This window comes from Falco peregrinus, chromosome 7, assembly GCF_023634155.1.
Source record: "Falco peregrinus isolate bFalPer1 chromosome 7, bFalPer1.pri, whole genome shotgun sequence".
Lineage (NCBI taxonomy): Eukaryota > Metazoa > Chordata > Aves > Falconiformes > Falconidae > Falco > Falco peregrinus.
The window spans coordinates 38144905-38171227 of NC_073727.1; the positions used below are offsets into that span (position 1 = coordinate 38144905).

The window sequence follows — 26323 nt, forward strand, 5'->3', positions numbered from 1 at the left end:
GGACACCTGGTGCCAGAGGGAAACACCATAAGCCAGGTTGTGCTATGGTTAACTGATCACCCAACAGAGAGAATATCTGTCAGGTGTGCTCCACCACCTCCTGTGTTTCAGAAGACAAAACTTGCTCTCGAAATACCAGCCCAATTGTATGCATCTGCCCCTCTGGACTCAAAAATGATCCCTGTAATTGCTCTCCTGCATCTGCATACACACACATACACATACACGAGTTGTCTTAGTAAAGCAGGTGTTCCTGAAGCCAAAGGATGTTGCAACACGTGGCCCAAGGTCTAAGCCTTACAATAGAAGGCCTTTTTTTTCAAACTGGGAATAATTTTTCTCCCTCCATATCCTTTAAAAGAGGTCAGAAATAGATGCACAATATGACAGCAACACTACATACAAAGGTACAGTTTATTTGCAGTTTCAGCACAATTCTGCTTATTCTCTCTGGGATCATGCTGGCTCCCCCATTAATTACAATGATGTAGCATGAGCTCTGCTGAGTTCTACACTGTTTGGCTGAGCTGGTATTCTCATACTGATTGTGCTTTCCCTCATGATCTCTAAATCCTTTTCAACTGCTCCTTTTCAGGAGGCAGCAGCAACACACACATACAGCTTCTAGATGCATAACTAGCTTTCAGCTGCATTAAAATGCGTTCAATTTACCGGTTATAATACTGCAGGACTTCCTTCTTTTTCTCATTATATACCAGTCTTCACCTAGAGTCCAAGCGTTACCAAGAGGGATTTAATATATTGGTAGAACAACAAAGCTGGTGCATTGAGGCCCCCAAAATACAAGCATCATCCTCCAGATACAAAAACAAATGCCTGGAAAGGAGGGGAACAGAATTCAATGAAGAAACTGGCGCAGGCACCAGGATTTCCTGCAACTGTTCTGGGTCTCCTCTATTCATTACATACAGCTTTCTACAGCATACTTAACTGCTAGCTAGGGTGGAGAGTGGGACCAAGGTCTTCCTCCAGCCTAGGAAAATTTCATTCAATTTCCATTTTTCACTCTCTCAACACACAGAAAATCCAAAGACTTAATAAGAAGCTTGAAGTCAAGTACTTGGACACTTCAGATGGCATCCCTTCTAGAGCTGAAACAGGTGTTGAGCAAACATCCTTCCAGACTGAGCAAAAACATATACCTCAGCCCTGAGAACAACCTTGACAGAAATCCTCACAGTTCTCTCAGAATCATCCCCCTGTCCTGCTGCCCCCCGCTTTTCTTTCTTTCTTTCTTTCTTCTTCTTTTTTTGTTGTTGCTGTTGTCAGAGGAAAGTCTCAAGGATAAGAGATCTAACTCTATCTCTGAAGCTGAATCTTATGGTATAGCTTTCTGAAGTTCAGAAATCCAAAGCTAAGGTTTTAAAACTAGCCTAGCTTACACTCTAGTCCTGCACATTTAAGTTAGGCATGAAACTTTCTTTGACCCAAAAAATCAAATCTGTTTTCATCCCTGTGTGTTCTACGAATAGTTCTTGTTCTGCCTTAAGTTAAAAACACTGTGGGAACAGGGATGTAGCTTGATTTGAATATAATCATTAGAACTGATCAGTCTTCTCTCCAAAGTACACCCAGAGTCTCCCGAAGCAAAGCTGCTTTCAAGCATTATACCATAGCTGGATACAGATATAAACATGCTGAGAAAAGAACTGAAATACAACAAAAATAACACTATGCTAACTGAGAGCTGTTAGGTATGGCAAATATATTACTACCTACCCATGTAAAGTAATCATCTCACACCAGTGAGATAATCTGCTCGTGTTAAACAGAACTGTACTCGCTCCATCTGTAAGAATTAACAGATGGAACAACTCTTTGGGGTTTACGTAACAGTAATTAAACAAATCCTCACAATAGCCACATGATTTCATGCACAAGCCAGAGCAGTCTACGAAAAAAGCTTTTCTGCCAGGTTGGAAAATTCCAGGCCATGTAGCCCAGAGAGCTCTGCAAAAGCGTCAGCCTAATGCCTTGGATCAGCGTGCCTTGTCCTCCAGGATATCCTCTTCGCTGTGCACTGGGACCAAGAGCAGAAAATCCAGAAACAAAGCAGCTGCAACAGGCACCTTCATAATCTGCAGGAAGAAGTTCTTGGACTACTTTATCTGTAAGATGAGAGACAGTTATCCATGCACACTGCTATACTAGGAGTCAGTCTGAATAAAGAAAATATGGGAAAGTTCACAGCACTTGGTATGTGGGAGAATTCAGTGTCTCCACAGGCAGCCCCTGGTACAAGCAGATAACCTCTCTCATGTCATCTGCTTCACAGCCACGAGCACCAGCAGCTCCCCTGTGGGCCAGGACCTGACGACAGAGGTGGGCACGTGAAAGGCAAGAATTACCCATCACTACAGGCAGGAAAAGAAATCCCCCACCAGGTTACCCAGCCACCCACGTGTGTAGTTACATATGTGAATCTCTACTCATCTAAAAGGGCAAGAAATAGCAGAATAAACAAGAAGCATGACCTGCACTTTAACCGGAGAAGGAAGAAGTCCGTTACAGATGGAAAATGCAGAAATGGACAATATTTTGTATCTTCACCTAGGCTCTCCCTCCTGCCTCATAGTAAGCAGCAGCGGCAGCAGCAGACCTCCCTTACCTCGCTGAGGTGCTGGACGCAGGGATGACCAAATGGGGCATCCCAGGAATTCACCTCTGAGAAACCCTCAGAGCCATGCCGGACATGGAGCTGCCAACTCCATACCCTTCACTCAAGGGTCCTGCAGAGCTCTGTCCCCTCCCCACCTACTACTCCGCCTCTGATATCTTGGGCCAGAAACACATAGATGAGGCCTCTGTCTCCTGTACGTGAAATATATACAGAATCTCCCATCACATCTCAAGCCAAATCAGAACCAACACCTGAAAGAAAATTCAGCTCATTAAAACTGAACCTATACCAGATCCAGGTGGGGGGAGGAATCCATCAAAATCTACTAACTGTGTAATATCCCACCTGCCGTTGCTGAAAACGTCTGCCCCCCAAATTAATTAAGCATTCCACAGCTTTTGGGCTCTTCTGCTCTACCAAATAGGATTTCTTAAAAAAAAAAAAAAAAAAATTTCCAATAGGCACTGATACAGCTATTGGTTCCCCTCCAAGCAAAATGATTGACTGGGGGACTAAAACCACCAGAGCAGGGTTCTGCTGCCACCACACGGTCACGGACAGACCTAGGCATTGTTTTAGAATACCACGAAATGCTTGTGCTTCAGAACACATCAGTTCACCGAGGCTATCACTTTTATGTATTTCCTTAGCTCATGCCCAGCTGGGGGTACTTGTATCAGATGACCAAGGTCCCTGCCTGCCTGGAAGGTCTGCCCTGCCACCAGGCTGGATCCAGGTTCACCACACACTTGGGCCTCAGCTCTGAGGTAAAAATTACTTTCAAAAAGTCTTCTGAAAGAGAACCAGGTTTTCAACCAACTTGGGACATATGCAGCAAATGCTTCTGGAAGTGGGGGTGGACTCATCCCCTACGCTAAGGCCTTTAAAGCAGTTCCTGGCACAACTTCGGCAAAGTGAGGACACCACCACGACTATTTACTGCAGTACTCCCCCCACCAAAGAGCACTTAAGAAAGACTGCCTTTCTGCAGCTGGAATTTAAAACACCATGTTGGCATTTTTATTTTTACTAAGCAAAGTGGAAATCCAGTGTTAGCTTGGCCAAACTCTGGAGAGAAAAAGATAAATCCATTCTGGAAAATATACTCTTGAATAGTACGCTATGCAAAAAAATCTATCTTAAATAGAAATATCAAAATAAAGGTATGGATTAGTATTCAAGACCTAGAAACTGGTATTACAGCCCTGCATGTCATAGCTCCACATTGCTAAAAATGTTATAAAGCATACAAAAAATAAAATTGTCTTTTCTATTAACCCCAGATCTCTCTATATATTTTCTTTCTGTTGTGATTAGGAGCAGCAGGGCAGTTTGCTACTCTATTCTTTCACGTCTCATTAGTAATAATTTTTCATCAGGGTTTTTTTTGTATTTTAGAGGTGCCCTTTTTTTTCCAACAGCCCTGAAAAACACATGCCAGTAACTCATAAGCTCTTCTTAGAATACAGGCATTTATGAAATTACATGGAGCTTTGTTTACTGTCAAATTCAGCTCAAAACTTGAAAAACAAGTCATGAAGGGCTACTGTAAAAATTCAATAGCAACATAGCCATCTCAGGGGGGAAACATGTATCCAACTTTATTTCTGTTTCTGCAGAATGCAAACAAGTTTGTGAGATATCGGATTAAAAAAACTCCCGTTGTAAACAAATGAGGAAAGGTCACCAGTGTTTTTACATCTTGGTGACAAACATTTCCAACAGTCAGCTCTCCTAGGAGTCACTTCCAGTCTTTAGTAATGAAGAATAACACTGTCTGATGGAGCCAAATCTTTGTGCGGGGATGTGAAAAACACCATCAGTGAGGCCTAGAAGTGACAAAAAGCGGTAATTTGAAAATAGCTAAGAGAACAAGTCTCAGGATGATTCAGCTGCATACCATAAAGCAGGTTATAATTAAAATTTTTATTGTCTCCGTGTATCACGAGAATTTCACGACCCCATGGTTTAACACCACATAGTAGATTAAAAGTACTGCCTCAGGCTTTTAGCATGCTGCAGCAGTCTGGTATCAGTGAAGTGCAATATGGATTGGTATGTGGACCATACTGTTCATAGTGGCAACAGCCTGATTTCCATTACAGTATCAGCCTCACAATGTGCTTGCCGCTTTGTCCATCAAGGTAATTCACCCACTGCAGGTACAGTCATATATCATCCTTTCTCCAGTCTGCCTTAGAGGGAGAGATTTTTGAGACAGGAATACTAAAAAAGCTTTAGGATCCGTGAGAGAAGCAAGTCATCTGGCTTAGGATGGGTTGATTGTGGAGTCCACACTGATCTTCCTATGCAAGATGAAAGGCTGCATTCAACATTAGCCTTGGGGATGACTCTTTTCAGCTGTCATCAGTATTACTTGACCAAAGTTCAAGAAAAAGATGGCCACAATAGCAACCTGTGTTCTAGAAAGCCACTTTTGGTAACACAAATTACTGCCATTTATTTTACTCCAGAATACTTCCATTGACGTATGTCAGTGCTTTATTGTGATGGTTTTGACCTCAGTGAAGAACTCATAGGAGTCCTTTGCTCCCTCCCTTCCTATGCCTGAGGCTTTCATCCCACCAAATGGCAAGTTCAGATCTCTAATAAGCCAGCAGTTGGTCCACACCAATCCAGACTGCAGTCTTCGTGCCACCCGGTGAACGCGTCCCACGTTGCTGGACCACACAGTGGCTGCCAAGCCATATTTCACGCTGTTGGCTCTTTTGATCACTTCTTCTTCTGTGTCAAATGCTACCACGCATGTCACAGGACCAAAGATCTCCTCTTGCATGCAACAAGATTCATCCTTGACTTCAGCAATAACCGTGGGCAACATGAAATAGCCTTTCTGGTTGCCAGCTGGGAGAGCCAAGGAATCCACTCCCTCTCCGCAGAGGACTCTGGCTCCTTCAGCCTGGGCTTTCTTCACATAGTTCCTTACCTGGGGAAGCAGCAGGAAAACGTCACTGCTGAAGAACACCGAATCTGAGAGTCCACCTCACAAGCCTGGACACATCATCAGGAGCCCCTGAATATCTCCAACTGTATCATGCTGCCTTTACTTCCCTTCTAACAACAGAGGGTTATTCCCTAGTTTTTCGTTACATTTCTGTAAAAGTAAGACTAGGTGTTTCTTGCTGTAAAACAACTGTTCTCTCTCTCCAAACATTTATTAGCTTAGCAGGTAACACCAGTGGCCCTCCTCACTAAATATCCGCAAAAGGGTAGAGCCCCTGATGAAAACACAAGCTGTCCCAGAGCCTCCCTCCATCCTTCCTGGAGCTTGGGCAGTTTGCCATATATTCCATGCCATGGTTCATCCATTTACTCCAAGGGATCAGTAATATCTTCCTACCTCGCAGGCAGGCTTGTTAAATGTTTACATGCCACTGGGATGATGAAGCCATCAATGCTATAGAAAATCTCATCAATAAATAATTAAAGTTGTTTCCATGGCTGCTGCTATCCTATGCTACCTTGAACAGATAGGACATGCTTTTAATCTGCTGCTGTTCTGAAACAGTTGCTTGGTTCCTCTCTCTATGGAAACATCAGGGAGATACCCATTGGGCTTCTTTCTCTTCTTTCAACCACCTTAGTAGGTTAGACTCGGAAGTTTTCTGTGGTGCCACAGACTGAGGATCTCGGGAAGTGGGTATTTCTACCACCCCACTTCATAACAGCCCTGGAGAGCCTGCTGAGGCACCAGGAAACATGACAAAGGTCTGGCTTTCTCTCTCATGCTGCGGTTTCAGTCTGCTTCTTGCTTATACCGATTGTGTCAGATAGTGCTGGGGATACAAACACCTGCTCTCCTGAACTCTGCCTGACACCGTAAAATTCATTTCATGTAAGCCACTAAAGCAGACTATGTCTTAGTGGTGCATCATCTCAGCTGCCCTCCACACATGCAATTCCAAATTACTGCAAGCAGTCCTAGGAAGCCGTGTCTTGCACTCTCCAGGATTTGATGGTGATATAAAAATAAATAAATAATTATCTTGTTAACTAACTTATTAGGCAAATAAGTGATCTTAGCAAATGGAATATTAAAATCTATGAAAATGTTGCTAAGCTCCAAGATTGGTTAGTATTCAGATTCATTATTTAGAATTCACCATTCTGAATTATTTCAAACAGGAAGAAATATTTTTTGTAATTTAAAATTATTTTCCCTATGGAGCTGATTTTTCCAGAGGAATCACATGATCCCAGTCCACAGGCAACAGAAACCTTATCTAAAAGATACCTTATAATGGCTTTGAATTGTCATTTCTCAGAGCTAATCTTGGAGAGGACATGGTCCTTTTCTATATACCTCTGAAATCACCCTTTATAGCCCTCTAAATGATGAGATGTGATCACATAAGGTCCACATAACATCACCTTTTCTAGATGTTCTTTACTTATTAGCGCTCCTATGTCGACTGTAGGATCTGAGGGGTTGCCAGCCTTCCACTTCTTAGCCTCTGCCACAAACCTCTTCAAAAACTCACTGTATATGCCCCTCTGAACAAAGATTCTGGATGTACAGAGACAGATCTCACCCTACAGAAAAGAAACAAACAAGAAAAAAAATTTTAGTTCATTATACTATTGATGAGTACTGGGAATCACATCCCAGAATGAGACTTGTGTCCCTGCATCCTCAGGAGTGCAAACTACATTCACCAACACTGAAAAGTAGGGTTTTTTTCCCAGATTAAAAGGGAAAAAGAGAAGAAAAAGACAAAACAACAGTATCAGATTGTGCAGTCACTTCCTAACGCAAGTAAATACAATTTTTCATTGATTACCTGTTTTCCTCTCCAACATTTTTCACAGGAAATGTGATTTCCAACTCTGAATGCTCTCTGTCTTCATTTCCTGGTATTCCCTTTCTGACACCAAGCTATTTTTCTGAACATTTGTCCTGATACAGTTTCCTGGCTTTGGTGATCTGTCCTGAGGGCGTTGATGAGGGAAGATCATTGGAAGAATTTTGGGGGAAGTCTCCTAACTTAATTCCAGAAAATCAGCAAGCTTCCCACCTACTTGCAGGGTAGGATTTAAAGCAGCTGCTTCCTGGAGGGATAAGTAATATATCTATTTTGAGAGGGATAATGACATCTTGTTATCTTCTGATGGAGAATGCAAAGAGCCCTTTTTTATTTTGTTTCCCTGCTTGTGGAATAATGAAGCATTTCTCATATTTTTGTACTTAGGATTTGCTCACAACACAGAATGTTGAAACAGACCTTGACAATTTAGGATTTGGTATTAGCAGAGATATGTGCACGTGCGCACACACACTTCTCAGACACATGCACAGCTGTTGCAAGCGGGGTTTGTACACTACAGCAGCGGGAGGCACCTGGTTGGCAAAGCTGGACCTCAGGGTTGTGGGGATGCACTGGCTCAAGTCGGCATCATTGAAGACAATTGCGGGGTTTTTGCCTCCCAGTTCCAGCGAAAGCCGTTTGCAGTGCGGAGCACTTCTCTCCATGATCCGCTGGGCCGTCAGCGTGCTTCCCGTGAAGGAGATCAGAGGCACGTCAGGGTGGCAGACAAGGGCTTCTCCTGCCTTGGCGCCCGTTCCAAATACCACATTCACCACCCCGTGAGGCACCCCTGATGGGAAGAAAGGCACACAGTTCTCCTACGCTTTCCCTTGCTCAGCTGGTTTCAGCTCACCGTGTCTTGCCACTGAAGTTAGAACATCACCTCGGGTGACAAAGACTGACCCTTAACTTTCATAGTAGCTGAAATGCATGATCTTAAACAGCTCCGCGGGCCATGAGTTAAATGATAACATTAATTCTGCTGATCAGTCAAGCTTGCCTGATACCCATCAACAGAGATTCAGTTTTCAGTCATTCAGGGAAGCAGCATTTGTCCTCCCGGTTTCTCTTAAAAACGCATCAAATGCAGCCACAACACAACCGCCGAGAGCTGATTCTCACCCTCTTATGCTCTCATGGTTCCTCTGTTGGCACCACAGACTTAGGACATCCTTAAGTGGAGTGCAGAAAGAGGAAAGAAGGCCCATGAAGACTTTTCCACTATCTTCTCATGAAAAAAATGGGCAATAGCTGGGGTGGGGAGATGGGATAGCATGAGGACAGGGAGAACTTTTTGTTCTCTGGTGCAGCCAGTCTTTGAGCACATTCTGATATCTGCAACAAAAAATGGTGCACAGACAAGCATTTCTACCTCGTTCCCCCTCCCTAGAACACTACAGGATTTACCTGCTTTCTCCAAGAGTTTGCACATCATCCAGGCTGTGACAGATGTCATCTCACTTGGCTTGGCAACCACAGTATTTCCACATGCAATGGCAGGAGCTATTTTCCAGGTCAACAAATACAGTGGCAAATTCCAAGGACTGATTAAACCAGCTACAATACAAACCCACAAAAGACAGGAGTTTAGTTTACCAGGATATAAAATTTATTTCTCTGATCTCAAACAGTCATACACCAGTTCAGATTTATGATGGGAATCTGGCTACGGCCTTTGCTTCCTGACAACTGTACAATAAATTTGCAGCTAGAAACATTTCTCACAGACAAATAACTTTAAAAGATTTGTGCAAATGATCCTAAAAGACGATCAGCCAAAGTCTCTGAATAAGTTCTGCTACTTCTTCAGGGCAGCATCTTATATTCACAGGAAGCTTTTCAGTGTTTTCTAGAAACATTAATGCAAGGTTAGTCATAACAATTATTTACCTCAGCCAGTCTGTGATAATATTCTTTGATAGCAAACAGCAAAGTAATGTGTTAGCTGAGATCACTCTTGCTTTCTGTTGTCTTTAGAGCTTTTTCCCCCCCAATTTTAATATTAAAAAGAACACACATAAAATATAGCACACATTTTCCTGATAAATTTCAGCCTAAGTAATGAGTGCCAAAGTTTATCAGTGTAAAAGCTGCTGTTTCCACAATTTACTCAATTTTTTCAGTAAGCACTTTTGGGAATACTTTACATATTTATAGGAAATGGTGAAAAACCGTCTGTAATCATTAGGCGTGACTGCTCAAAAAAGCCACAGGATTTCTCACTGTTTGATGGAGCAGATGCAGCAAGTGACTTTTCCTTATGACAGTTTTTACCAGAAGCACTCACGTTCTCCACTGTTCAAGAACACTTTTAAATGGGTTCTCTAGGTTAGCCAATCCTATGTTTTAAATAATTCAAGCGTGAACATAGAACATTCATATATATTTAGATCAATACCTAATAATGGCATCAGGATGCCATCACTCGTCAGTTTAGCACGGCCACTTTATTTCTGAAACATTAGCAGCATCTAGTGGCTTCGTTCAGCCATTTCCCAGCTCAAAGCGGTTCAGCCACCCACATGCACTCCAGTCACAGGCTGGTATGTCAGGTTGCAAACTACTCCTCCTTCCCCAAAGGTGAGGAGGACCCAGCTCTCCCGGCAGAAGCAGCAGCTCAGTGCTGCTGAGCATCTCACTGACCCACAGCAGTAACACATACTTGCCAACATGGACACACACGTGCATGCCCACATGGTCACCCAACGTGCAAAACACAAGACAGATTTTGAGGATAAGAGCTACCAAGTTAAAACAGATGTTTTTTAAGGCATTATTTTTACCATGAAGTAGAATAATTGATTTTAGATAAAGTTGCTCATGCTTTAGCAGACCAGTCGTGTTTAGCACCTGATCCAGAAACAATAAACGCTTTTGAAAAATGCTCTTTCTTTGTTGAGCCACTGCTGAGGATCGAAGCCAAGCTTATCAGCATTTCAGGAGCACCATACCAACTCCCACAGGTGTCCTCGAGGTGTAATGCACACAGCCTATGGTTGACATCTCAGTGCATTCTGTCACATGATGAAGGATGGAAGAGGCAAAGAATCTGAAGTTGTACACGGCCCGAGGGATGTCCACTGTTCTAGCAAATGTAATAGTTTTTCCTGAAACAAAACCAAGCACAATGCTGTGTTATCATGGGCAGAAACAGTTGCTCTGTTTGCTCTTCTCTGAAAGCTGATTTGCATGTTTTTTGGGAAATGTCTTTTGTCCTGCACCCAAGTAATCCCGGGCACAGTGCAACCATAGCCAACAGCAGCAGTTCCCCTGTGGTATTGCATTCCGAATAACTAACAACTGAAGTCAAACTCAGCAATTCTGAAAAGCAAGAACACTCCAGGAATCCAAAATCAGTAGCTTCTGCAAAGGTCATGCACACATCAACTCCAATTTGCTCCAACAGTTCATGCCATGCTAAAAATTTAGATCATATCCACCATTTCAATATTCGGCAAGACACAGTGTATTTGAGATCAACAGTTCCAATTTTTACCCTGATCCTTTGACTCTGCTTGTGCAAATGCTTCCAGGTCATGTTCGATCAGGTCTGCCATTTTGTTCAGGATCTGAGATCTCTCCAATGGACTTTTTGAGGACCAAATTGGGAAGGCATCTTTGGCAGCTTTGACAGCAGCTTCCACCTAAAAAAGCAGAAGAGGGATGGTGAGGCTAACAATCTAGATCACACTGTTGGGAAGACTGCATCTCTTCAGAGTTTTGACTATTTTATCTTCCCAGGACACTTTCCCATAACTCAGGAGGTGTTGTTGAAATGAGTATCCAGAAAAGAAACAGTTGCTGTAAGTCTTGCTTTTCTCCAGCAACTTGTGGGCAACCCTCCAGGCCTGCAGGAAACGCCAGACCAGTCAACTAGCAGCAGCAAGTGCCCCTGGCTGAACCCATGTAGAACCTTGTTTCTCCTGGAGGAAAGTGCAAGAATCTCCCAGAACAAACGCATCCTCAGTCGAAACATCCACAGTCCTTGCAACACAGGGCTTCAGCCACACCGAGCAATGATGAAATTAAGGGGCTGGGGAAGGAACAGACTGCATGCCCTGCTAGCCTTAGATTTCCTCTTTCCTTTCCACCGGCTTGTGCAAGCAAGGATTAAGAATATATGTACAGAACAGACAGTCAAGCCTTACCTGATCACAGCTAGAAACTCATTAGTGCCCTCACAGAAAAAGAAAGAAGTTCCTTCCTAAACTCTTGGGGTTTAGTCTGTTCTCTCATCAGATACCTAATGAAATCCACAGATATAAAAGATAATTATATGTTTTTACATAGATGCATACCAGTCTTGTCACTATTTTGCCTGAGATGTACATAACTGCTGCATGGTCCTTCAGCCTGACCTGTCTGAATAGTGGCAGATTACCAGCACTTTCTGAAGCAGGCTGGGCCTCAAAGGATTGCAGTTCCCCAGGAAGCTTTCTCTCCCACCAGTCATTTCCTCTGGGCTGTTAAATGGAAGGTACCTGCATCTATTGATTTATAAGCAGTTTCTTCCAGATGTTTACCAGTCTCTCAGATTACTAGAGATGGTTATCAGCATCCTTCCATATTTTAATTAACTGCCCTATTTCCCAATTTTTGCTTCCTACGTATCACATCTTTATTGCTTCCAGTGACTAACACATGCATCAAGGTGGGCTTTTAGCCAAAGCTGTCTTAACTGGTTTCCCACAATTTTTGCTCATTAATTTCTTCAGCTTTTGGAAATCTGCCAGAGTCAGTAACTAGGAGGACACTGGTCTAACATCTATCAGATGATTCTGATCTCTCTTAACATTGCCATGTTGCTGGTTCCCATGCAGTCACTGAAGGCTCCTTTCTACCAATTCCACAAAACCGAGTTCCAAATTTGTTTCTTCAGAGTGTGATGAGTGCTATAAAACCCATCACAAAATATTTTATGGACACTCCGATGATGCTTTACTAATGAAGGTGCGAAAGTTGAAACGGGTGAAAAAGCCTCCCTGCCAAGCACATCAGAATTTATGGTCTTCCTAAAAATAAGGACCAGAGTTTGAGGGCCAGAACAATATTAGTACAGAGGCCAAGGCTGGAAACAAATCAAATCACCAAGATCACGTGGATCACTGGCTAAGCTCAGAAACCTAGACTCTACTCTTACAACTGTAGTTCAACAACCTACTGCTCAGATGCCAACGGTGGCAGGCTGTCAGCTACCCCACAGCTGGAGCAAGGTCAAAACAGGCCTGGGAAAGGGGAACTACAGCATCTTGAGTGAGTCAGGTGCAGATGGCACACTACCCTGAAAAGGTTCACCCTCTGTGAAACCCTACCACCTTTACTAATCAACTTGTTCTTCCACCCTCCTATCATTAGGTGCCATTGTGGTGCTGCTTTTCATCTGTCCTCTCCTCTGTGGCCTTTTCTACTGGGTGCTTTGCGTTTCAAGAGAGGGCTAATGTGAAGTTAAGGCTATCTGCATTTCTAACCCTCCAGTACATTTATAAGAAAGAAAAAAAGGTTGCATTTTCACAGATAGCAGAAGAGAAAATTAGCAAAGGAAGGAATGAAGTGGCAGTAGATTAATAAAAAGCAAGAGGGCAAAAAAGGAGAGATTTGTTCAGAAGTAAGACAGTTACTTAGTTTGACTAGCAAAAAGCAGCAAAGAAAGCTGAGCCACAAAGAAAACATGCCTAAGAATTCAACTATGAACTCGTGTGTCTGAAACGCTTCCTTCTGCTTTCCTCTCCTGCACAAGACAAACACCAAGAAAGAACACACAATCAAGACCTATCATAAAAGATTGATACCAAAATACTCAAAACTGCCCTCAGGACATGATGTTTGCTTTCCAGGGGATGATGCCAGCAACAAGGTTCTTTAAAGAGAGATTTATTTCTTTTTAAAGGAGATATTAACCAGGACTAATTAGACCTGTCTTTTGGAGATACAGGGCACCTGCTCAGCTTGCTTTGGTGTTGCTACTTGGAATTTAAGACATCTAGCTGGGGGACTAATTAACCCATGAATAAAAACATTCCGCAGAAACTGGCTGAAATGGCCATTGCAGCTGTTAAGCAGGTGTTAAATTCCAGGGTCAGCGACAGATTCACTGTGTCTCTCTTCTGCCTTCTCACTTTCCACTAAAACTAACCAAGAAAAAATCCAGCTGGACACTGAGCCTTGCTAGAAACCAGCATCCTGAGTTCTTGAGCTCTTCATTGAACTTGGGTCTAGATGTGTATTTTGATATCTCTAGGTATGTCTAAATAATATGTGATTGCATTTTTCCCCTGCAGCATATTCCATCAGTCACAGGCAGATACCAGCACTGCAGAGCCCAACCTCCTTGCATAGTTCTCTAAAGGCAGGAGTAAAGCAGCCACTGACTTTACAGGTGTTTAAACTGGGTTCCTGCTGCTATACACAACCGCTAGCTAACTGGAAAGGCTGAAAAGAGGAAAGCCATTGCTCTTCAGCATATTTGACCTGTATCTCCAGAATGGCCAGCAACCTACTTTTGTTAAGATGTTCTAGCATTCTCACATCTCTTATTTTGCAAATTTTGCAAAAAGATTTGCACCTGCACATCAAAGAGAAGTCTCTTGAGGCATAATTAGGGTTGGAATGAACCTACACAGATGTATTCTAGCAAACTCAACCTGTTACTGTTTAACTCTTGGTCATCAGCATCTAGCAAATATTTACCCAGTTGAAACTACAGTGCAAAGGTTTCTGCTGAGAAAAGCATAGAAAAAAGATGTCCACAGGACTGAAATACAAGTGAACAGCTACATACTGCAGCAGTTTATTTTAAAAAATGTTTTGAAAGTACTGTACACTTCTTGTCAATATTTTCCAAGACCTTGGCATTATTCTAGGTTTTCCAGTTGTCTCTCTCTTCAATAAGCCTTAAACACTACGCTGAACACATACTTGTAGGTCCCTTACCAAGTAGCATCAATGAAACTGCAGATCCCCAGATGAATGTCACATTGCCCATACACACCTGAGGATGTATAGGGTGCCAGGAAATATTCATCCCACTAGAGAGCACAGAACTAGGAAGCATTACATTGATGCAGAGGACAGGCTACGTTTTAAGGAAATGTACACTCATCACAGCCACTTCATCACCTCCGCTTAATATCCAACTGCTAATACCAAAAATCCTTTTAAATGACAACTGCAAATCATCAAGATACTAAGGGAAAATACATTCAGTTGTATATAGTACCTCTAAGCTTATTTACAGAAGAGATCAATAATCCTTTTTCTCTCTTACAAATATTTTATACTTACAGCCAGTCTGAGCACTATTGTTAATTTACGTACAAGACATCTCCCACATGAGCTGAAGCTGCTCCACTGAAGTTCCTGAAGCTTTGTTGAGTTACAGCAGCCCAGCATGCAGCCTGTAAGTTTTTAACAGCAGAGTGCAAAAAAGTAACAGTATTCACTGCTGCAGCAATAGGGTACAGGACAGCATGCTACAATACAATCAAGAACTTACTCATTTAAGCATTAAAGGCTTCAGGGTTTTTTCTGTTCTCTCACCTTCAGCCTTTCCCACTCAAAATACTAACGTTGAGTGCATTTAATGTTTTCACTTATTTGTACATTTGGATAGTACTCACCTCTGCTTTGCCACTATCTGGCACCCTGCAATAGACATCTCCAGTTGATGGATTATAGGAGTCTATGTAGGAGGAACAAGGAACAAATTTGCCACCTATAAAGTTTTCCAGCACTAGGAGACTCTTTGAGTGAGCCATTGTTAGCCGCTTGCTTCATCCGTGATTTTTTTCTGCATGGCATCAGTTTAGATAAGTAGGTCTGTATATATTTGCACAGCGAGTCTGAACTCCTCCCCCTCTCTCAGCCTTCCCTGCACCGCTCGCCTGTGAGTGGGAACAAACCCCTGGTAACACCAGCAAAAAAGAGGAAAGAGGCTAAAAATTACTATTTCTGTGACACTTGGATCTTTTCTAGGAGTTGAGGCAGGGAGGCAGGTTCAGCTCAGTTGTTAGAAAACAGCTCCTCTCTGCCTATAGGAAACAAAGTACTGAAGAAGGGGAGAAGAATGGTTTGACAGGGAAATTTCTCCCTACAGCAGTTTTTCAAGTCTAGACAGTTTACAGTCTAAAGACATTTTGCAAAATCTACACAAAATAATTCAAGAACAAAACACCCAGCCAGGGACCTGCTCCTTACTGACAGCAGACAGAAAAACTTGGACTACCATGTCTGCAACTCATGCTCAGCTTTGTCATCATCAGTACTTTTCCTTGTAATCCCCAAAACAATGCTGCTACCAAAACAAACGTTTTTTTAAACTTAAGAAACCTTTTTTTCCCACCAATGTCCCCAAACATCAAACAATACAAGCAGCTGAGTGGGCCTTCAATTCAAAACGGCTGAGGGAGCACAACCCTACCTGGTACAATCAGTTGTATATTGTCAGAAATCCAGTTCTTAAAAAAGCAGCAAGACACCAGCTTTCACACCTTCCCTTCCATATTCCAGCGGAAACCACCTTACTATAGAGAAGCCCATTACATACAATTAGGTTTTTCTTTAACTTCCCAAGAACCCAAACTGCCCGATAAGAGCTGCGTAAAAGACATTTTTCTCCAAGAGAGAACGCGTAGATGATCAAATTGCTCTAAGACTGCATGTCACCTCCTTGCTTTCCAGAGATACTCAAAACACGACATACATATGGGACAGCAGTATGCTTTGTTACCAGGGGATTGTGAATATCTCAAATCAGAAGTTTATAAAGCTTTTGCGCCCTAGACCATTGCCAAGCCATTGCATTTCTTATGGATTAACATGCAAACATGTTTTGATCGATAAAGGCTCTGAGTTTGTTGTTGCACAACAACAGATCATTTATACATTAGCCAGCTGGCACCTCTGGGCAAAGTTCAAATCAGGGCTGAAAGGTAGGTGCAGTCATGTTGAAACTGCGTTAGGCAATACTTTCGGCTGTCCCAAGCTACAAACTGGGAAAGCATGCCCTAGCTTTTCTGTCGTCACAGAATACCGAATCTCAAAATTTAATGTAACCACGCGTGAGAATGGTTATCATAGGTTCATCCCGTATCACACGTCCTTGTCCACAAACAGCCAGGAATTTACTTCAGTCCTAAAACTGAAGACACATTCCTCTGCCTGTAGCACTTCAGCTGTCCTCTGACTTAAAAGCAACCATTTTCAAGGTTTGAAGGCAAGTTCAAGTGGAACAGGTTTAACATGGGTGCTTGGCAGTACAAATCTCTGGAATCCAATGAGTGCACTGAAACCTTCTGGCATGCTAAAACTGGTAAGTATTTAAATGCATTTCTGGACTATAAAAAGACATAACAAATAGTGATAGTTCATAAGCTTCAGTTTTGGCAATAACATTTTCCAGTTATTTCAGATTCGTAAGATTTCACAGAAGCCATTTCCACATAAAGAAAGCATTGCCGATGCTTCTACAAATGTGCATGCAGTCAACAGTACAATTTGTATTGTATCTATGTGGCCAAGTGCAGGTATCTGCTGAAAATGGGGCTAAAGCATCCAAGTGCAAAAAAAAAGTTACCTACCAAAAAAAGCACATGGGAAGAGTAGGTACGGATTGTACAAGACTTTGAACTAAGTAATGATCGTTTATGCTTTTTGTGTTTTTCACTACACAGGGCACAGAGCTTTACTGCAGTTAACCCCAGTAACTGATGCTCTGGAGCGGTACTTTAGTTCCTTCCCCACGCTACTATAGTCAAAGTAGAGTTGTCTCCACCCTGCACTTGCGTACAGGTCCTTAAATACCTGAGGTCCTGTCACACTTCCTATTGAACATAAACTTCCAAACTGTAGTAAAGCGTGTCTGTCCTGAGCTTATGCTGGAGGTGGCAGAAGGACCCCCTTTTCATTTTGGAGGTTTTTGCAGACCCAATTACTGAATAGTGGGAAGGAGCTACAGGCTTGAGCAAGAATAATCAGGCTTTACCATAGATTAAACTGCCAGCTTCTGTTCAAAGAGCACTAAGTCTGGATGAAAGACGTGTATGCACAGTAAGTGCATTGAGTAATGTGAGAAAAACTGAAATTATTTCCACAGAAAGACAAGTCGCATGCCAGTTTCGCATTTTAACTCAGAAGTTTACTCTGAAACTTCTGAGCTATGGAAAGTAAAGAATGATTTAACACAATTTGAAAGTGCTTAAATAACAAAAGATGAAGGAGACAAAAATTATGCTCAGACAAAGTTATTTTATTATTCTTACAGTTTAAAAAATAAAATTAGCCAATGTTGGCACAGCTTCCACTACACAGCAAAAGAAAATTTTTTTAAATAAATTTTGGGACAGGGAAAATAATCCCAAGATAATACTACATGCCATTTTCTTGAAACCAAAGTAAATAGCTCTTTTTTTTCCCCTGAATATGCATTCAACTCAAACCTAAAAATATATTAGACCAATAAAGTTACTTTAACGAATTGATGTGCAGGAAAAAAGCAAACCAAAGAAAACATGTAAACAATTTATGTCTGGAAGGAGTTTGTTTCATGATGATTCATCATCTTTTCCTCTAATTCAACTTGCTAAAATTTTTCCGTCAAGCTCTCTAAAGGCTAAATTCCACGTGGAGAAACACATGAGATTCTTGAGATTGAGAAGTGCAACATTAGCAGTTCCTTGTCAGTTGGCATCTTGTTCTGCAGTGGGAGAGACTGATGAAGGGCTCCCCAGACGTCTCACACAACTTTTGTCATCATCATCATCTCCCCGATTAATTGCACTTGTTCCTTCAACTCTTAAACAGAAGTTTGGATATCTGATTGAATTTTGGTTGGACGGTGAAGTTCTTGCACCACTGTCATTCTCTAATCTAAAAATACAAGTAAATGGAAAAAAACCTATGGTGAAAAATGGAGTACTAAATGTAAAACAGTCACAGCTTTTTTCAACATGATATAGTTAGCTGTGGAAAAAATAATTCCTTTTGCTCTGAAATTCTCTGGGACAATTTAACAAGTACTAAAATAGTAATTCCCAAATAACAATCAAAGAGTTTAGTCCCCAACTCTTCTACAAACATTGGGTATCATAGACCATGGACCCCATTGAGTTCAAGTTAAATTTAATGAAAAATGGGTGCAAGTAATTGTAGATCCTATTTAAGACCAGACAGATTAAGAGCCTTGAAGTTCCGTAAAGCCCAGAGCTTCTGACAGACGTAGCATATCACTCCTATGCACACAGGGAGAAGCCAGAAATTCTCATGCTCTAGTTCCAAGTTTTGACATTAAATGACTCAGCTTTAAGTCTCAGTACCAGAAGGTGACTAACACGACTAAATGGCTCTCCCTCAAGCCTAGAATTATAATTTCAATTCTAATCCAGAAATCATAGCAAATTTTTTTTAAAGTGACAGATAGGGGGACATTCATATTTTTGCTCCTAATGGAAGACAAAACATTTACATTTAGCCTCACAGCCTTTGCTTCCTTCTCACTTACACAGGATCAGAAAATGTCTATAGGCATCAGTAAAAATCAAATGCATAATCATCTTTAACACTAACAGAAAAAGACCTGGGACCCACTAGCCACAATTAAAATGGCCAACATGTCTCATTTATGAACTACTTCCAGTACCGTTATATAGGCAATTAGATTTCAGAAAGACCAGTGTATGTTAAAACAGTGACAGATGAGATGGGGAAAAATGCACAAGTCAAAAATTCTAAATAGAGTCATTTTTGCTCCTAATAAACTTAACAGAACTGTGGCAAGTCTTCCTTACACCTTGTTGAAGACTGTCTCTTTTTCAGCAGAATAAATTCACTTTTTAGACCAATGGGTGTAAACCAGGTCTTAACCATAAAAACTAAATGCTACGTGAAAGTTAACACTGCTCCTTTACAGTACAGAAGGTCTGTTACAAAAATACTATACCTCCGTCACGACTCCTGCAGCAACAGTGGAACCACTGTAGCGTAACATAAACCTCCCAAGCTCTTTAAAATCTTTATACAACTCTAGAGCAACAGGTCTTTGAGTTTGTAGTTCTATTAGCGCATTCTGTCCTTTACTCAAGAACCTGCAGGCAAACAGGCAGAAAACTCTACTATAAATACATGCATGCATAAATGAAAAAAAACAACCAACCACTTAAAAGGCCAAAAGTATAATAATCAAGCTTGACTTCAAGTACAACCCAAGCCACCAGACTGAAAACTCATTTGCCTGGAGCATACCTTTTAAAATGGCATTTGAGTTTTCTTTAAAAACTTCTAGAGGATATCCACCACAACCTTCAGCAAATTGTTTTGAAGTTAATTACCTCATTAACACCTGTTTTGTCACGTCTAGTAGAAAACAAGTGTTATTTCAAACTCAATGACTAAACAGCTAATTTATTGCTCTTCAGAAGTCAAGATTTTTCTTTCCATTACTTTTCAGCAACAGTTTCAGCCACGCAATTTCTGGAAAAGGATTATTCTGATAACGTTGTATGTACCAAACAGCATTTCTATCCAAATACAGCTTTAAATAACTAGAGGGATATTCCCATAGTTTAACTTGTATGGGAAGGCTCCCTAAAAATCTCTCTTTCTCTGAACCGCTGTCTACAGCAACCCATCTCCAGAATTATAGCAATGCTCCCATGCTATTGCAGGAAGACGAGATCGTTTTTTAAAAAAAAGGGGGTGAGGGGCTCGGAATAATCCTTTAAGTGCAAGCTGGTGATCTAGGATTCACTCCCAGTTCTGCAAGTGAACTTAGCCAAGTCATTTTCTTCTCAGGTGCTCCACAGACGTATCAAGTGGGCAGGAGGTTTTTCACATTGAAATATAAACATGAAACCAACTAGAACAATGAAAGCATACTCTTACAAACACGTTATAGCTATATAATAGAACCTGCTTGATATACCATATATTAAATCAAAAGTCAGCCTATTTCTTGAGCAATTATTAACTATTCAAAACACTTACTTTGGTTTTTTCTTTGTCACTTCACCAGTGCTTTTGTGCAGGACACTCAACAGTTTTCTAATAGTAGCAGGTTCACTTATGGTTTGATAGTGTAAAAGCACCTAAAAATATTTTTGTTGTTATTAAACATTCTACAATAATCAGAAATCCTAGGTGTTAATACTTAAAAGCATCAACTTCTTTTAAGACTGATTTTTTGAACAAATGCTTATAAAGCTTCCTTACAGGAGTCTCTGCCTCACATTCAGTAACTGTTCCCAGTTCCTAAACTTTGTGATCTCTACAGATATGACAAAGATCATGTATTAATTCATCAAAAATACATTTTTCATTCTTTAAGTGTTTTGCTTTTGCCACTTCAGTGCACTTCTGTAGCATGAACTGATATATTATTTATTTTAAAAGGTATCTTATAACTAAATGCATCATTATACTCCTAAAAGGCATGAGCTTTCTAAAGCACAGTGTAGCCTGACTGTGGTGGAACTCATGTTCTCCAAAATGGCTCAGTTGCGTGTTAAAAGCCAGTAAGAATATGCATAAGTGGCCACAGTATCCCCTTATATCCTCTTCAAGTTACAAATAAATCAGTTTCCTCTGGAGAGACAGAACCACTTCTGGACACTAAATACCTCTCATATACAGGTGGTTGAACATGGAGAGGAAAAGCCCCAAAACAGCCTGTAATGAACACAGCAACTTTCACAGAGACTTACAGGAAAACCTTTAGTGATTGGAACCTCAATATTGAAGATGAGAACCCGAGCTCTGAAACGAGTGCAAACTTTAATGGGTTCCTTGGGATCACAAAATACACAGCCAACACTACAAGAGAGGAGAACAAAAGAAACCAATATCTATCTTGGCATACAAATGTTAATCAGTGCGCTGGAAAAAGATAAATATTTAAGACAAGCAAAGCAAAGACAACACTGCTTTACTATAACCTGGGGGTGGGGTGGGCGGGGGAGAGAAGAAACCAGGAACACCGTATTAAAGCCTGTAATGAAATTAATTCCTAGACAATGTCTACGGTATTTTGTGGGTATGCATGAAGAGGTCTGTCTAATTCAGTGAACAATTACGTCCATTGCTAATCAGTTTCTAAAAATGTCACTGTTTCCTGTGCGTAGGTACTTTGAAGAAATAAGACTTTCATTCAGAGATTAATTGTTTCAGATCAATAGCATAAAATACTGCAGGGTGCCCAAAACTGCAATGTTGCTCCCTGTAACAACTATTTTGTTGATAAAGGAACATCATGATCAGCACTTCCAGAACTTAAGCTCTCAGCAGCACTCATTTCCAAAGAACACTACATGGAGTGAACAAGAAAGATGCTGCTCGTTACAAGCCCACGAGGTAGACAAGCTTTATCACAGTGGCTGGCTTTAGCTATCTAAAATTAAAGGAAAAACAGTCCCATGCAGAAAAACACGACTGAAGAGACCAAACAGCATGATTAAACTATATATATCAGATGTAATCAGATTTCATCAGTATCAAGAGGACTTAAAACTTCATACTTTTTCTTGAAAAATCTAATATATCTCCAAAAGATAAATGACATCAAGTTAATGAATTGACTCAAGCCTTATTCAACAAGCAGAACAAGACTTTTTTTTTTTTTCCAATCCATTTAACACAGAATCAAACCCCGTTATGAAACAGCAATACAGAAAAGCCTGTCCTTTTCCCTTAACAGAGCATAAATTTACAAAACTATCAACGCAAGGAGTTTTTCAAACACTAGCTTGAAAGTTTGCTGTCTGAAGTCCAACTGAAATGTAAAAAAGCTGATCAAATTATGGATCCAATTTTCTAGCCTGAACAATAACTGACACTTATTAAAAAGCTTGAGGCTAATGCTTAGCATGAAACCTATAGACTGAAATAGACACAAACAGATTTGCTGTGTCTCACTGAATGTATCGGACCCCCAAAAAAACAAGGGTCAGCAAAACAATTACCAAAACAAGTATCACAAGCAGCTAAATGTGTTGAATAAAGCCTCCGTCAATTCCACTTGTCCAGATTTACTCATTGGTACGCAATGGCAGTTGTTTGGATGGGTTTTGTTAGAATGATTTATGATGCAATAAGCTCTTCAAAAGCATTTTGTTTTATTTAGCAGTAAGGATTTACTTAATTCAGTAATTAGAACGTCCAAGGACAAGTCTTAAGGAAAAAGGCTTTGAAAGTTATCAGTGTCAGCACTAGGGGAAAAGTATGAAAACTAACAGTATTCTGAGGTTGCCGTTGTACATGTAGCAGATGTTTCCAACGTTTGTACATGCAAGACAGGTGATATGCATCACTTTGGTTTTAAATATCCTGGTAGCCACATCATTCTTCAAGTAAACCGCCGATTGTTAAGTGTAATACTTTAACAAAGCTTTTCATTAAAAACAAACCGTTACTTAGACTGAAACCCAGTTTTGCTCACTTGATTTTGATGATATCCATGCCGGTCAAAGTGAGACTAACGTGATCTCCTGCTGCAGCCCAATCAACTGGTTCATCATGCAGTGTGATTCCTGGAAATGAGTAAGAACAGAACCTCACAGTGAAGTACCTAGGTTCTGAGCTACAAACAAACAGTTCTGTTTGGGCCATTTGTGCTTCATCAACCATTACTCATCAATTTTCAGTATGAATGGGTTGAGAGTAAAAGCTTTTTAACTGAGAAGACTGAGGAAGCTTTTTTCCCCCCGTGGTAAGGACTCACTATTCTCTCACCCCACCCTGCACAATAACATGGCTTTATTTAAGCTAGAGGAAAGGACCGGGCACTTGTCACACAGTGCAGATGACGCAGTCCTGAAAATGCTGTAGTACTAGTATCTCTGTATCGCCCCACCCTTCCTTTCAGGCACACGCACACCCTAGACCGCATCTTTCATATACTTTAATGGTATTATGTCAACTTTCATTTACCTTAAGTGGGTTTGCTGACTCTTTCATAAAAAAGTGTAACCGATGCCTTTCGTTCATGACATTGCGTCTATTAGAAAGCATCTTTAAAAAAAATAATTCTGACTTTTAAGTATTTTAATCCCTTTAAAAGATAACCTGGCTGGTGGGTGAGGGCAAAATCAACTGCTCCTGACTTAACATTCTGAGGTTTCTGATAAGACACCAAGAAGAAAAGAGAAAAACCCCACTTTTTATAAATACTGCATACATTTATAGGATCTAATTCTATTTCACTAGAGATTGTATTTATTGATTTGCAAATCTGTTCCCAAAACCACTTGTCAAGAACATGCCAGAAAGCATCACTCAACTACAAGCATGTTAAGTACTGATTTTTAAGCAGTGTTGGTAATAATTTCACATACACATTTCATTCTCACGAATGAATATAAGTAAGTGAGACTAAGAAAGAATAAGTGAGAAGAACCTCTTGAAATGAAAAACAGGAATCCTAATGTGCATGCTATCTTCAGTAAACATTGTATGATTAATGTAAAGAGGAGATAATGTTATTTAACATGCTTAATGAACGCATGCCTCCAACCTTCACCTGCATTTCACCCATATGAGAGACAGTACAGAAGAAAAACCATAGAATTGCACCACTGGGGATACTCAAAATACATCTTTTTCCATGCTACTTCCTCCACTTGCAAAACAGAGGAGTGACTACAGTGGTCTGATACCCATATTCATCCGTGTTATTTTAACATTCTTGTGCATGCAGACAATGTGCATACAACCACATGAACAAGCAGAGGCATACTGAGGAGCTTCCCAAATTAGCATTGAACGATCTGGTTCCGGAACAGAACAGGACAGATAAACTGACACATTGCTGAATTCAGGCTAAATAGTTAGATACAGAAACCTATTCATTTATTTTGAGGGCTTAATTTTTTATTCATTGGTCAATGTAGGAAAATCGTAATTTTATCTTTGTGTTTGCATATGAAACAAAACCAGCTCTGCAGTTTAAAGACAGCAATCGGGAAACAGCTAAACATTTAATGTCTTGACTTAGCTATTCCTCTTTCCAGAAGTCAAAGGTATTGAAATTTAAACCCAATTTTCTTCTCTTTTGTAGCTGCTCAGAACAATGGCATCCTGAAAGTTTGAATATTATGAAAGGATCAGTGACAAATCTCATGAACATCAAACAGCAGAGACTTAATTCTCAAGCTTTTTCACATTAATTCATAAGATTAATTTTAAGGGTTGTTCAACATCCTCACACTTCCTAACAGAAGTAACACTCCACAGCAAAGCTGAATATTAATGATTCCTGTACTGCTTATTTTTATAGACATTGCTGTAACTCAGATGTTTTGACATTGCTTTATGAAGAACCTGTAAAAAGTCATGAGGCTGTAACATTTGGAATATCTGACACGGTAAAAGAAAAAAAAAAAACATGCAAGATTTCACATACTCTTCATAGACATATTTATACAGTCACAGTCACATCTGAAGAAATTCGTTTTATGCTTTCACATTTTATGTTTGACAGTTGGTATCAATTTGACAGTCTGTTACCATTTCAGTAACTGCTTCTAGCCCAGTATTGACCTGAAAGTAAACACACTTCTGAAGACTGTACCTTTTGCAGTGCAAGTTTCATTGGGAGGCATTGCCAGAAGTCGTTCCCCAACCTGAATATAGCCTGCTTCTATTTTACCAGTCACACAAAATCCTGATCCTTGGTCTGTAATAAACACAGCAGTAATATTTCAAAAAACTTCTTAGTAAGGTCAGTTTCCCATCACAAGTTAGCCCTTCAGCAATGCATACATAAGTTTTTAATACAAATCCCCACACACAGCCAAGTAGAGCGTTCAGTACTTGCAAGTTAGCCAGCTGCGCATCATAACGAAAATGAAACATTAAATTCAAAACCTCTAGATCTTATGTTTTTCAGAACTAAGGGAGATACATCCTTCTTTTCATAAATGTAGGTACATCAAGAAATATTTTTTAGTTTTTCCATATTACATTAAGCCCCTTAATTTCTAACAATTTCATTTAATTCAATACTTTCTCATTCAAACATAGATAAAAACATACCACAGACCTCTCAAAAATTCTCATGCATACAGGTGCAAATTCCTATGTCATTTACCATTTAACTGAGTCAGAATCCTACATACTGTCTGCATATTAGTTTTAGTCCTGGAAAGTCAAGAGATTGAATCGGTCCTGTTTAATATGAGGAGCTATTGTAATTGTGGATGACTTAAATATTTCTGAATCTAAAAGATCTGCAAAGTTTTTCTTCCTCAACGTTCTAATAGTCTCTTCATTATGTGAACAATACATCAGTTCTTTTCAATAGACACGCTACACGTGCACATTTAAGCACATACACTTTAAGAAATGTCTCATCTCCTTAGTGTGTCTGCATGTGTGTTTAAGAAGAATCTCACAAAGTGATTCTACAATGTCATTTTCAGTATCCATACAAACAACAAGTATACCTTTTGCTGAACATTAGAACTTTGTGATAAGCAAACAGTTTACTATTTTGTCTGTCACATTAGCTTAAAAGCTTAATTTAAAATTGAATTCAAAAGAGCAAACTGACCTCAAATCTTGAGGTCACATACTACCAACTTGCTCTTTTGCATTCATCACCATTTTACTGATGAATGCTTGCATCTATCTAGCTGGGAAAGTACTGTTGCATTGCAGTATGCCTGCAAGCTGATCTTCCTCTATTCATTCCAGCAAGTGAGATGAATGTAGTCAATTAACAGATGACATCAGAAGTCAAAAGAACAGAAAACTGGTGAAGCAGCTACTTGCTCCCCAAGTCACAGTACAAACACGACCTCAATATGGTACACAACAGAACCTGAAGGTTGCAGGCAACCTTAAAGGCAACCAGAACTTGCAGGCAACCAGAGAC

General features: G+C 40.5%; 2 protein-coding genes across 12 annotated transcripts in view; both read right to left on the reverse strand.

The window, feature by feature from the left end:
* Nucleotides 1-4217: 4217 nt before the first annotated feature.
* On the reverse strand, nt 4218-15339 carry ALDH8A1 (aldehyde dehydrogenase 8 family member A1). The gene is made up of 7 exons (XM_005230141.4): nt 15084-15339; nt 10964-11111; nt 10419-10574; nt 8875-9024; nt 8001-8257; nt 7034-7195; nt 4218-5588 (listed from the first exon to the last, which is right to left on the reverse strand). Exons 1-7 carry the CDS (start codon nt 15219-15221, stop codon nt 5136-5138), a joined length of 1464 nt encoding a protein of 487 aa, XP_005230198.1. The 5' UTR covers nt 15222-15339; the 3' UTR covers nt 4218-5135.
* A 2350-nt stretch (nt 15340-17689) lies between these two features.
* The window catches only part of HBS1L (HBS1 like translational GTPase), a 61061-nt gene continuing 52427 nt past the window's right edge, over nt 17690-26323 (reverse strand). For 9 of the 11 annotated variants that reach the window (XM_055810951.1, XM_055810950.1, XM_055810952.1 and 6 more), the window contains 6 exons: nt 25019-25123; nt 22889-22979; nt 21159-21267; nt 20443-20543; nt 19400-19544; nt 17690-18330 (listed from right to left, as the gene is read on the reverse strand). In XM_055810951.1, coding sequence (XP_055666926.1) covers nt 18319-18330; nt 19400-19544; nt 20443-20543; nt 21159-21267; nt 22889-22979; nt 25019-25123 — 563 coding nt within the window. In that variant the 3' untranslated portion in view covers nt 17690-18318. Of the gene's footprint in view, nt 18331-19393; nt 19545-20442; nt 20544-21158; nt 21268-22888; nt 22980-25018; nt 25124-26323 lie in introns of those variants that run through there. The other 2 variants (XM_055810961.1, XM_055810955.1) reach the window with 1 other exon arrangement.

Coding starts and splice junctions, on each gene's coding strand:
- ALDH8A1 (XM_005230141.4), bottom strand. CDS start 15,221: ATGGCTCACTCAAAGAGTCTCCTAGTGCTGGAAAACTTTATAGGTGGC. Junction 11,112..15,083: donor CAGATAGTGGCAAAGCAGAG/GTGAGTACTATC, acceptor CTGCTTTTTTAG/GTGGAAGCTGCTGTCAAAGC. Junction 5,589..7,033: donor GTAAAGAACATCTAGAAAAG/GTGATGTTATGT, acceptor CTGCTTCCCCAG/GTAAGGAACTATGTGAAGAA.